Source organism: Colius striatus, chromosome 4, assembly GCF_028858725.1.
Source record: "Colius striatus isolate bColStr4 chromosome 4, bColStr4.1.hap1, whole genome shotgun sequence".
NCBI classification, from domain to species: Eukaryota; Metazoa; Chordata; class Aves; order Coliiformes; family Coliidae; genus Colius; species Colius striatus.
This window is the reverse complement of record NC_084762.1, coordinates 66,804,150-66,818,044: the sequence shown is the minus strand read 5'-3', so window position 1 is coordinate 66,818,044 and position 13,895 is coordinate 66,804,150. Positions and strand designations below refer to the sequence as shown.

The 13,895-nt window shown below is 41.3% G+C and overlaps 1 protein-coding gene across 2 annotated transcripts in view; it reads right to left on the bottom strand.

The window, feature by feature from the left end:
- ZC2HC1A (zinc finger C2HC-type containing 1A) overlaps positions 1-12,870 on the bottom strand; it is a 36,862-nt gene extending 23,992 nt beyond the window's left edge. For both annotated transcript variants that reach the window (XM_061995091.1, XM_061995090.1), the window contains exon 1: positions 12,795-12,870. In XM_061995091.1, coding sequence (XP_061851075.1) covers positions 12,795-12,810 — 16 coding nt within the window. In that variant the 5' untranslated portion in view covers positions 12,811-12,870. The remainder of the gene's footprint in view (positions 1-12,794) is intronic.
- Positions 12,871-13,895: the final 1,025 nt, after the last annotated feature.

The following is a 13,895-nucleotide window of genomic DNA, read 5'->3' as shown; positions in this document are numbered from 1 at the left end:
TTTACAATATGAAACTGTGCACCTTTAAAAGGATGCCTGTATGTCAAAATGTCAATGACAGACTCAATGTAAGTCACAAAGGTGGCCCATGTCAAGAACAATGACATCTAGTGAGTATTCCTGTGTTTTTGGAAAAGTATCCTCCCCCTCTACTCTGCCCTTGTGAGAACACGTCTGGAATATTGTGTCCAGTTCTGGGCCCCTCAACTGAAGGGCAGGGAGCTGCTGGAGAGAGTTCAGCACAGGGCCACCAAGATGATGAAGTGGAGCATCTCCCTTATGATGAAAGGCTGAGAGAGTTGGGGCTCTTTAGCTTGGAGGAGACTGAGGGGTGACCTCATTAATGTTTACAAATATGTAAAGAGCGAATGGCAGGAGGATGGACCCAAGCTGTTCTCAGTGATGTCTAACGATAGGACAAGGGCCAATGGGTTTAAGCTGGAACATAAGAGGTTCCAAAAGAATACATAGAACAATTTCTTTACTGTGAGGGTGATCGAGCACTGGAATGGGCTGCTCAGATGGGTTGTGGAATCTCCTTCTCTGGGGGCGTTCAAAACCCACCTGGATGAGTTCCTGTGTGACCTACTCTAGGTGGTCCTGCTCTGACAGGGGAGTTGGACTAGATGATCTTTCAAGGTCCCTTCCAACCCTTAAGATTCTGTGAATCACCTGTTCTAGTATGAAATACAAGGCACATCCCATCGACTATGTTTCTCTGCTAAGTTAAACTATTCCAGTTTATCTTGTAAAGAAAAAAAAAAATGGTGTTTTATAGTAAAAAAAAAATTACTATATTTGTTTTTTATTATTATTGACAAAAACATTAGTTTACAAAAGCACTTATGATGTTGCTATTCAAGCACTGGTAATAAAAATGGTATGCTTGACATACAAAAGATACACAGAACATTATAAAAGACCAACAAATCAAACTATTCAAGTCTATGTGAGCAAATTATGATTATGGTATGTATTATGCAATGGAGTCATGGCAGAAATGAAAAACTCCACAGTATTTCCCAATAACAGGCATCTATTATATTTAGTCTTGTACCAGAGGGACATTTTTGTTTCACATATACATCAATAAGGAGGTAAAAAGTTTGAATTATGTTTAAGACATGCTAGTTGCTTTCTCTGTACTCAGTCTGACTATTGCAGACAATACAATTCCCTCTATTTATACCACGTTAAAATCACTTCAAATTGACTTGTATTTTAGGCACTCTAGTGGCTTAAATTAACAAAGTTATGACCACAGCAAAGTTCAATGATTTTTGTTCCCATTTCCCCAGTGGAAAACAATTTTCTCCCTAAACATACATACTTGTTAACTAATTGTCAGAACAGTCTTCAAAAAGATGACTAATTTAATACAGTGTTTAATAGAAAACAAATGTAGCCAAAGTTCCCACCAAAAGCTTTTTTTAAAACGTAAACATTAAAATTGAGTGAGATTGTCAGATTTCTAGTACCAATATATAACCATTAGGTCTATTTTTTGCCTTTTTCAACTACTTGAATGAAGTTCATCAGCATGTAACAACATATAATGTATTAATTGTATCAATATACTGCAGAGCAGAATTTAAGAAACAATCATATGAAAAGTGTTCTGCAGTTGAAAAAAAAATATGTTCCCGTCTTCAATTTATTTATATACCTTTTCCATGTAGACATGAATAGGTCCTTGCCACAACATGGCAGGACTGTACTGACAGGAACCAAGTTTTACAACAGAAGTCATAATCAAGCTTTCCTTTGTTGTCATCCAAATGTATGTGTGTTTAGATGTAACCAAGCAGAGGGAAGCAGGAAAGACAGAAAAAATAGAGATAAATCTCGGTTTTCTTCTATTCTTGCATGTTATCAACATTTACTAGGAACTTCTACTTAATTGTTAAGTGCATTTTTTTCAGTCACTACTTTGAACAATCATGTCTGATATGTTTTTCCCACAGGCTTGTTCTCTTAAATTCATGAGCCTGAGAGTAATGTCAGTCACAAGTAATAACATGCATGTTGGTCATACACAGCTTAGACTGCTGGAACCAGCCCTCATCATTTTCCTTAAGGGTAAGTAGCAATGGTTTTAAGCTGTTCTCAATTCTCCCACTCAAAAATACAAGGTATGTACAGATTTATTTTGATTACTTCATTCTTTGGTGTTCTCAGCCCTGACTGCAAACTTACTTCTGCTAGAGAATTCCACTTCTTTTTATCACATTATTCTAATATAACTCTCAGTTTTGAAAAAAAAAAAAGCCAGAGGGGTATTTCATGGAAACATAGTGACATTGTGTCAAAGAAATTCACCAAAATAGATCAGAATTAGTGATCTTGAAACCAGGCACATAGCATAAGATTAATGATCTGACTGAGAGAAGAACTCTTTCAAATATCTACCTTAGTAAAAGGAGAAAACTTGCATTTTCCACCATGTTTTCTTCACTGAACTCCGTTAAAAGAAATAGACTTGATAAATGCTCACCTGATCAAGCAGTATTTACATACAAAATACCATCTCATAAAATACATCAATTAGCACTCATGGTAGCTACAGTTACAGAGCTGGATTTCCTTACAGCATTCCTCCCCTCCTTTGCTGTTAGCAGGTATTCAGTCGCATTTGCCAAGAGCTATTTCTACTGCCTCCTCCTCCACAATAGAAATCACTGATCCAAAACACTGCCTCCTCCTCCACAATAGAAATCACTGATCCAAAAACACAAGGAACTTTCACCTTTTAAAATAACTTCCTCTTAAGTTTTGTTGAAAATGGGAAGCCTACAGTCCTTCAGATTTCACACTTAACCCCTCAGCTACTTAATCGTGACTCTGCGGTTTTCCTCACCTTTAAAGTAAAAGCAAAACCAAAATCAAACCACCCCAAACAACAAAACCAAACCACAAAGCCTTTACGACTCCCTCTAGAGTCCCATCAGCCTTCCCTAACAGAAGGGTTAGCAGTGTCATCAACATGACATTTGATAATTTTTAAATTGTGACAGCTGGAAAATACTTGTTTAGTTGTTTTCTGGTTGATTTTTTTTTGCTATTTTTTGTTTGTTTGGCTTTTGTTATTTGTATTTGGGATGGGTTTGGTTTTTTTTAAAAGGTATTGATACATGATATCTAATGCAGTCAGTCATAGACTGACTGAAGTTTTTTTCTCTGAACAAAAGTTAACAGAAACAGTTGTTAAATGGGGATGTACTGGGGGGAAGAAGTTTAAAAAAAGGGAACACAAATAAAAAAGCAGAAGGATTTGCTTGGCAAACGAATGCAAGAATGGAAACTGTAGTAAGATGGCAATTTTCTTCAGTCTTCCTCTAAGTCTAGCAACAATGCCAAGGATTACCATCACTTTGGTTATACAAGCACAGAAGACCCAGGATCCAACAAATACACACTTCTCTTTTATCATCTTGAATACAACTAATCATCAGCAGTTTACATGCTTATACCAAATAGGAATGAATATGGTTAACTTGGAAAAGGATAGACATAATTATAACTTATCTAATCTAAAAACACTTATAAAAAAAGAGAAATATGGTCAAAATCATTATGTGAATATCAAACGAAGAAGTAGTATTTAGTTGATGTAAAAACTATGATATATGGCTTCACACTCTGTTCCTCTACTGTCTGCCTGAGACCAGGTCTCAAAAACATCAAGTTTAACCTACTAAGATGCTGGTTATCTCAAGTAACTAGATAGGAAGTTTTATTAGCAGCACTACAACAATCTCATTGCTTCTCTTATTCTAGTTAATTCTAGAGTACAACCATATTCCAAATTACTTTTTTTCTACCTACACGTAACTTACTGCATACGTGTCTCCTGAATATAGCCACAGTCTAGTTACAGTCTAGTTACTCATACCTTCTGATCTTCAAATTGGAGTTCAGCTGTAAAGTTTCGGTGGACCTCAAGGTCTGATGGCATAGCTGTACAGTCTCAACTGCAGCAGAGTGCTTTTTTCTCTCCTCTGATGTTCAAATACAGCAACTGATTTCCAGTTGAAAGTGAAAACAACCAGTTCTCAGATTTATCCTTCTCAGTACAACATGTGGACCCATCAATACATACAAGTTTGACCTGACACTGTCACAGGCATAATGCTAGCTCTTGCTGTCACATTCATAATTAAACAGTGTGTACATTGACTCCACACTTAGATGGAGAAGTCCATCTGAATGGCCAGCAATTGGAAGTTTCTTTTGGAAAGAAGTATGTGTCTACACTTGGATATAAAGTGCAGAATTCTTCAGCGAAACAAGACTGTACTACTTCTGTCATACTGTAAAATCTGACTGTCCTTCAAATCTTTACCTGCAGCAGTGACAGACAATTGTGATAATGAGAATCATGGAGTCTCACTGAATTCAGACTTGCAGAAACACTCTGGTATGATTTCCAGCTTTGAGACTAGGTGCCTGTTGAAAGTTATTACTTGAAGAATATTTTCCAAATTCCTGTGTAAAACTATATTTATTCTTCGCATGACTTTTCCCATCTCCAGAAGCAAGGTATTCTCAAGAGTTCCATATACTCCAAGTACTGAGTGCATTCCCCACATTAATTGGAATTTAAATCATCAAGCCACAGCACCCAGCTCTTTGGGGCCTGTTAGTCTCCAACACACATCCACTACTCCGTACTGACTGTCCTATATTTTTTAATGAACACATTAGTTAATAACAGTCTGAAAAGACTGATGACAAATACTATAAACAACACTCATCTAAAAATTACACTGATGCAGCAACATTGGTAGACGATGCTTCTTAGAACTCACAAATATAATTTAGAATGTTAATTTTTAAAGAGTAGTTTTAAAGAGCATTAAATAATGAAAAGATGAATGTACAAAAGTACAAAAAAGCATACTAGTTTTAAGTTCTGCACGTTTTCACTATTTTGCCTAAATGCAAGTGAAAGTCAAATTTACCACACTGCTTAACAAGAGGCTGTTTGCCTCATAAACTGATGATATGCATGATTTACTCCACCAAGCAAACCTCTTCTCGCCTGTGATATTCAGCAGTCTGCAAGAATAGTTAGAGAAAGGAAGAGGAAATCACAGGAAGCTCTGCATCCTAGTTTTCAACCATTCATATACTGGTTGAAAACACATTAGGTTATTCACCATTGTAGAACAAATAGCAAATCCATTCACTTTTACCTATCTACCCATCATTTTACAGGAAAGTTTCATGAGTTCTCTTCTACTTCTGTATTGACAATGCAGTTTCATCTTGTATAAACCTAACACTTCTGCTCCCAAAAGAGAATAAAAAGCAGTATGACTTCCATTCTTTCAAGATGAAAAGCTTGAATAAGACTTTCATGGTATCTTAGTGTGTTTCTCTATCAGCTCTTCATCCTGACAATGCGAATGTACTGTATTTGTCAAAATTACTGTTATTGCATTGTATGTCTGATGATGGTGAGTTTGGTATTACTTCCTTGAAAATAACATATCAAGGAGAGTCCCACTGCCTTGAAGTGACAACCTGGAGGAGGATTTTGTGAAGTATGGGTTTTTTTGTGAGAAATGGATTACATGCAGTCAAGAATGACTGTAACAGCAGCACACACACAACCTGCATCACGGCATACTCTCACTTTCCACAACTGTCTGTCCTTTTTTTCTCCCTTTCTCTGATAAAGCCTAATTTTGAATGTGGAAACATGCAAACGTCACACTACACATCCTTAAAAATAATCAGCTCTCCTGGATGCCTCTCTTGAGCCGTATTTCATGGGATTCTTCTAAGCATATCCCTAAACAAGTCAAAGCCTGATCTGCTGAAGTCCAAGGCTGAGATCTTGCTGTTTGCACAGTTCCCTCCTCTCCAGATCCTAACTTTGATCATCCCATGGCCACCACTGGTAATCACCTCCCTGACCTTCACATCTCACAGTCTTGTAGGTATGCAGTCCAGCAGGAGTGCCTCCCTTTGTCAGCTCCTGGGTCATGAATTCATCATCAGTGCATACCAGAAGTCTCCTAGATTGTTTGTGCCTTACAGATTTGTCCCTCCAGGAGGTAAAGTCTTTCATGAGGATCAGGGCATATGAATGCTCCTTCTAATTATCTGAAGGACATCTCATCTTTTTCCTAATCAGATGGTTTGTAGTCAACATCCACAACACTTCCCACGTTTATCTGCCTGCTAACTCTGATCCATAAGCTCCCAGATGGCTCCCCAGAAAATGTGCTGCTCTTCCATGTAAGGGCAACCTCCCTCCCTGCAGTCCAGCTGGTTCTTCCTGAAGCACCTGTATTCATCCACTGCAACATTGCAGTCCTGTGAGCTGTGCTATCACCTACACATGATCCCAACAAGATCCTAGTCCTGCAACTGCGTGCAGACCTCCAATTCCTCCCATTTGTTCCCATACTGAGTGCTAATGCAAAGGCACTTTACAGAGGCACTCGGTCATGATCATTACCCAGAAAAATCTATGAGAACTTCCCTTGTAATTCATGTAAACAACAAAACAAATGACAAATAAGCAGAACTATTTGATTGGTCTGACTTCCAAAGACATTACTTGGTCTTCTATTAGTGAACTTTAAGATCAACTAAAGTCACTAGAAAACAGCATGTGATCTACAAAATCTATATACATGTGACACAATTCTGTTTTGACATTGTAAACTCAATACTCTCCTGTATTCGGCTACAAGCACCACGATGACTTAAGCAACACAGTGAAGTCTAGCCTTAGCACACGATATTTAAACCAAGACTGCTTTACACCAGTGACCCAAAGTAACTCTGGACTCTACTACCCAAATGTAATTGGAGAGGGCACTCCTAATCTAACTCTGCTTATTTATCAGAATATTACTTAAACAACAATAAAATAATGTGTTAAGAACAATTTTGATAATGATTTTATAACACACTGACTCCTGCTTTGACCTCTCCTCTGGAATTTCTTTAAAAAATAAGCCTACTCCCCATCCTCTCCAGTCAACTGTTTAATATGCTTCTGGAACTAGAGTTCACTGAAATGCAACAGCTGCTTTTGGTAAAAACCACAATGCCTGTGTGTGCAAGTAAAATACTTTCATCTTCCCACTATATTCAACCACGTGATTTCCACTACTAGACTAATCTAGTTTCTGTAATGCAAGAATTCTACAAAAACTATAGAAAAGGGTGTAAAATCTATCACTTCTACGATGAAGAAACTAATTTGAAACACTCAAATTCCTCTCCTTTAAAGATGAAACATACTGACAGCCCACTTCCCCTATCATATCAGCCTAAACTTAGCTTTCAAAATTTTTCCTTCACTAAAATATTTAATTTCAATTTCATCCCAAAATATAAACATTAATCAAAAGATAAAAATATAAGTGCCTTAGTATAGTGGTTTTGTGTGGCTGGCTTTTGGTAGTAGGAGGCTACAGCGGTGGTTTCTTTAAAAAATAATAATAATAAAAAAGAGTTGCTAGAAGCTTCCTCTGTATCTGACAGTGGCAGTGTCAGTTGGCTCTAAGATGGATTCACTGATGACCAAGGCCAAGCCAATCAGCGATGAAGGTAATGCCTCCACCTTGAAAAGTGGAAGAAGTTGCTGCACAGTTGCTCAACTGCAGTAGCAGCAGAAGAGAGTGAGAATGTGAGAACACCACCTCCACAGACACCATGGTCAGTGGAGAAGGAGGGAGAGGAGCTGCCCAGGCACTGGAAGAAAGACTCCCCTGTGACCTGTGGTAAAAACCATGGTGAGGCATCTGTGCCCCTGCAGTCCATGGAGGCAAGCGGGAAGCAGAGATCCACTCACAGCCCATGGAAGACTATACTGGAGTAAGAAGATGCCCGAGGGAGGCTGTGAACCTGTAGGAAGCCCACACTGGAGTAAGTTGCTGGCAGGAAGGATCTGGGAACCTGTGGAGGGAGGAGCACATACAGGTTTGCTGGCAGGACTTGTGACGCTGTGGAGGATCCATGCTGAAGCAGTCTGTTCCTCAAAGACTTTTCCCCGTAGATGAGACTCATGTTGGAGCAGTTTGTGAAGAACTGGCCCATGGGAAGGGTCCACACTGGAGAAGTTTGTGAGGGACTGTCTCCCATGGGAAGGACCCCACACTGTAGCAGTGGGAAGTGTGAGGAGGCTTCCCCCTGAGAAGAAGCAGCACCAAAGTCCATCTACAATGAACTGACTGCAACCCCCATCCCTTGTGTCAATGGCGGGGAGTAGAATCCAGGGAAGGAGGAGTGGTAGAAGGTGTTTTAAGATTTGGTTTTATTTCTCATTTCCCTGCTTTGTTCTGATTGTTCATTAATATATCAAACCAGCAAATTGAGTCTGTTTTGCCTGTGACGCCAATTGCTGAGCAATCTCTCTGTTTTTATCTTGACTCACAAACCTCTTGTTTTATTTCTCTCTCCCTTGTCCAGTTGAGAAGATGGAGTGACTTGGTGGGCACATGGAACCCAGCCAGGGCTAAACCACACAGTTAGAAAAAGTAAATGCATTGGTCACAACCAAAATTAGATCACTCAATGGAGGTGCGAGTATGCCCAATGAAACATAGCAGTTCAATGCAAAGTCATATTTATAACTGTGTTTTAATGACTACTGGAGACAATCAATTCCTTTAAAAAAATACACATAGATATAAGTTTTGCATTTCAATCTTTAATAATTTCCAACTTGCTGATTTAAGAACAGTACCATAAAACTAATTCTTTCTTCTGTTGGTCAGATCCTTAAAAAAAAAAAAACCAAGAAAAAACACCACAGAAAAACACCCACCTTGAAGTGTTCCAAAAATGCAGAAGCCTCTCTCAAACACAGTTTAAGAAAATGGCTGACAAAGTAAGGAAACCGCTGTATGCACCCAGTGAGGTATGCCAAAGATGAACACTAATGGGAAAGGAAGACTTGCACTACCATTCTTTTTTTGTTTTCAAAACAGAATTAATTTTGTAGACTATTAGGAAAAAAAGAAAGACTGAACATTAAGCTTATTCAGAAATTCTGTCAAAGCAAGCATAAGCACTTGTTTTCAACATTCACATTACTACTATAAAACCCCAAACTAGAATATTTGTGCTGTTTGAGGTGGAGTGGCTCATTTCATACATGATCAGTGCCAGTGAAGGAAGGGTCCAGAGACTACAGCACAGATGCCAGCTCCCAGCAGAAGCAGCTATACAGCGAGCCTCTTAGGAGATCTCAGGGGCACAACGAGACTGCGCAGAGTCTAAATGCTTAATCACAGTAGTCTCTACTTGGCATCTGCAAGGGACAGCTCGAGCTATTTCCTGAGCAAGCAGCCACCCGTCTCTTTCCAACCACAACCAGCCTTCCTCAGCTATTAGGACTCAGGCTGAAAGAGAATGGTGAGGCTGGGTAAGTGCTGCCATTACCTACCACAGAGAGCTGGACTTTTGCCTTTGGACAGAGCTGCCCCTCTGCTCTTTACTCCTCAGGCAGCAGTAGTCCTGACCCGCTGGGATGAGCTGTGAACAAGTGTGGGAAGAGGCATTTAGTCAGCTCAAGCAGCTGTTGCTGGCATCCTCCCAGAAAAAACAACAGACTGGAGAGATGCCAATCAAACACCACCACTGGACTGCTCATGCTTAAATTAAGTCAGGAATTCAGTGCCTGAATCCCCTCCTTTCTCCTTCAAGCAAAACAGAGAGCAACCAATGTGCCAGTTTGACAGCTTTTTTCTTGACATCCAGCAGTGAAAGCAACAAGCATGTGGTAACTCATCAAAAACAGTCCCGAGATTCAGCACATGGTGGACTACTCTCACCTTAGACATTCCTACATTTTCTGGCACAGTCTATCACTCCAAGTATTTTCACCAGTAAATTAAATGAAAATTGAAAAACTGCCAAAAAGCACATAGGCTGCAAAGTAACAAATGCTGAGTTAGCAACCTCAGATTTAACATCAAATTTGTCACTTGTAACAAGTGTGCATCAATTCCACATACCAGACTTTAAAGTTATAAATTTGACTTTCAGCATCAATCTAAACACGTAAAACTGAAATACAAATTAAAAAAAAAAAATAGACTTGAAAAAAAGCCACAAAAGTAAATTTTAGATGAAACTTAAGTCACACAGAAACTTACTTTTCCATCTCACTGAACATTTAAACTTGCACATAGTGAGAAAATGCAGCCATAACACTGGAAATGTTTTTTAGCTTTTTATATTTCACTAATACAGTTCCATAGGCCAACTAATACACATTCAATTCTCTGCATTATGGAAAGAATCATTACAAAATGGGCAGAGTTCATTCTTATTAACATTATGCTTAAACAAACAGAAACAAAACAAATCTTGCATCTATAATGCTGAACTTCAGAAAAGCAAAGCACTAGCTTCTGAGGGTGGAAAGTCCAGGTGGAGCATCCAGAGCCTGAGGGGATCTTCCACAGTCATAAAAACACCTCAGCAGACTGTTGCCAAAAGACAAAGTCAGGCCCACCACCATAACCACATCCCTAACACACACAACTGCCAGGACCTGCTGTACAAATCACCTCTGGGAATTGACTTTGCTGAGCACTAACACAGAGAAGGAGCAGGGTAAGCCAGACTTCAGCAGCAGCCCATACTTCCATGTCAGATGGATATGACCATGTAACTAAGTCTAAATGCAAACACTCTAAAATGGCAGCCAATAATCTTTCCCTGGGTTGCCAGGGGAAAAATGGCTGGGAAAAAAGCTGAATACCTAATGAAATATTTTATTCTGGCCATTGGTTTTGCCTAGACTCTTCCTGTCTTAGAGCCATCTTTCTACAGAAGCTTTGTCCAAGCCTAACCTAGCATGTACCAAGAGAGACAGCTTAAATTGAAAAGCGCTAAATAAAACCATTTGCTTCAAATGGTTTGAAGAAAAAACAAACAAAAGGAAGTATTTTATGTATGGCAATTACTTTAGAGAAAAACACAGCCCCAAGTGACCCACAAAAATGTAAAACACTAACAGTTTCAAGAACTTTTTCCATCAAGGATGTCAGATAACAGTATGACATAGAAGTGTTCACAATACATCTGAACTTTTAGAAGTGGCTTATTGCCTGTGCTATTCTCTAATTTCTCTGAAGTCTTCAGAAGGAACATTTCACATCATGGAAAAGTGCTTTGATAAGCTCCTACTTTGAAAGTACTTTTAAGAAAAGGTTTACAGAGTAAACATGAGGTTTCACCTATGATTTAGCACTTCTTCCTCCCACCACTCCCAGTACCTACTGAAATATTAAGATAAACTATTTCCAGCAAAGTCAGAATCTGCACAAATTCTACTGAAAAAAATGACACCTTTTTTTTTCAGGTTTCTGCTGTTATCTGTAGATTGACTTTCTTCCCACCCTCTGTTATGAAGGTGCTAAAGCTTATACAACACAGCTGATATAACTGGCCTTGGTAAGGTAGCTCAGAGCCAAATCGATTGATGGATAGGCTGCAGATGATATGCAGTCCCAACTGCAGTCAAACACATAGCTTACTCAAAATTAAAGCAAGTGTTCACCTTCTGGACAGGTAATATATGTGTCACAGGATTGTGATGACACAGTGCCCAATAAAGCATTATTTAGCCAACACTGGACACCTCGTTTAAGAGGCATTATTACTCAGCAAAACATAACGGATAAACAAAACAAAAGAGAACCTCTTGGGATTTTAATGCCAAATCACATCCAAATGTATAGTCTTGATGAAGTCACCAGGCATAAGAACAGTGTCTGATGACTGTAAAATCTATTACAGACAGAAGAGATGTATTCAGCAAGAATTACTTCTGTTCTCCAAATATGCTATAAGGAATAAAGAATGAAGGTTAGTTTGTGCTGACTGCTATTTAAGCACTCAGTACCGAAGCAGAGCATGGAAGACTTAATGACTGTTTTGGGATAACCTACTCAGAACAGGTCTGTATTTTTTATTAAGTAATATGGTAAAGCAGTTTGCACAACACAATACACTTACCAAAATGCTCAGATTGCAAACTGTAACAACATAATTTCAAAACTGGTATCTATGGATACTCTGGAGAGTGATGTTAATTAACGCAACTGGCACCGGATAAAGTTGAAAATACCCTGACGGCAAACACACCTAAGTCTTCGCTGCACTGAACACTTCCCTAGCATGGTAAGCCTATCCTAACCATCACCTCCACCCCCTCCCCCCCCCGCCCTTAGCCATCTGTTTGCGGAAAAAGAATGCATGGCAAAGACGTCTGCACGACTCGATGCCGCACACCCCATCCTAACTCCCGCAGGGCACCCGCCGCCAACGGCGAATCACCGAGCTCACCACCCTCAGAGCTCGGCCGCGGCGGGAAGGAGCCAGCAGGGCATGGCCCCACTGCCACAGCTCGGCTACGAGGGCCGAGCAGCGCCCGTGACAAAGCTCAGGGCGGCCGGCGCTGCCCTCCCCCGGCAGCGCCCCGCAGCCGGCAGCGCCCCGCGCTAGGGCCCGCTGCCTCCCCCTTTTGTTCACCGCCCCGGAGGCTGCGGTGCCCTGCTTCTGTAGCACTCCCCGTCTCAGCCCCATCACCCCCGACATTCCCGCCCGCGGAGCCAGGCGAGGCCGCCGCGCCGCCTCAGGGGGCCCCGAGCATGGGGAGGGCGGCTCCCGGGCCTCGGCTCTTATCGCCACCGCCCAAGCACGCCTCGCCACAGGACAAAGACGCGATGTAGCCCGACCCGGCTCAGCTCAGATCGGCCCAGACGCCCGCCGGCTACCCTGGCAAAGGGAGATGACGCCCCACCATCGCCGCTCACCTTCTAGCCCCTCCATGGCGCACTCCTACCACCAGCTCCAGCCCCGCCGCTGCTGTGGCAACCCCGCCACCGCCCGGCCCGCTAACAACCGCCGCTCCCATTGGCTGGACGGCGCGGCCGGGCGGGGTTGGGCGGCCCCTCACGGCCACAGCCCCGGAGCGGGCGGGCGAGCGGGTGGAAAAGCCAGTCCTCTGTGGGTACGGCCCAGTGCTGCGGCCCGGCCCCCTATGAGCCTTCCTCCGTGCCCGCCCAGCCTCTGCGCTCCGATCTCCAACCCGACCCGCACCGCAGTGTACCGGCGCGGAGAGCCCATCTTCCGAAGGGGGCGGTGGGACAACCGCTGTGAGCATCTTGCTGCAAAAAACACTTAATCCTGACTCTGGTGCAGTCCGACGTGCGCTATAATCCACACGCTGAGGTGATGCGATGGTCAGGGTCTTTCTTTTCCAGGAGTAGCATCTGTATAGGAAGGCCTCAGTAAAGCGTGTAAGAAATAACCGAGCTCTTGAAGAAGCAACAGAACCGCCAGCCTCAGGGTGGACTCTGGCAGCAACGGAGATGGTGCCCGCGGATCGCCGTCCTCAGCACGCAGGAACCGCACAGAAGTGTGTGTGTCCGCAATGGGTGCCTCCCAGCCTGCGGGAAAACGGTGGACGGTCACAGGAAAAACGAAAAAAAAATCGGTTTTCAAGTTCATGTCCTGAAAATAATTGCAAGCAGTGGATTACTCCTCGTTTTTTCCTCCTTTTTCTTTCTTAACTGAAAGAGGTGCTAATATGAAATTAATACCTGAGAGTATCTCCTGCTGCAGGATAACGTTTCAGTAAGAGTTGTTTTTAGAAATTAGTACTATTAAGTTACCCCTGGTCAATTAATACTTAAATTATTCTTTTATAAGAGTTCACCACGTTTTTACTATTTCAAGACTTTTTTCTTCAAGATATACTTTTAGAATTAATTCTTAAAATCTTTTCTTTGTCATTCTCGTGTCAATATGCCATGAACAACTAATAAAGTTTTTCTACATAAGCTACAATAAATCTTACAGAAATTACTGCTGTCTTTCAAGGTACGTGCAAAATCACTTATCTTCTTAATGTG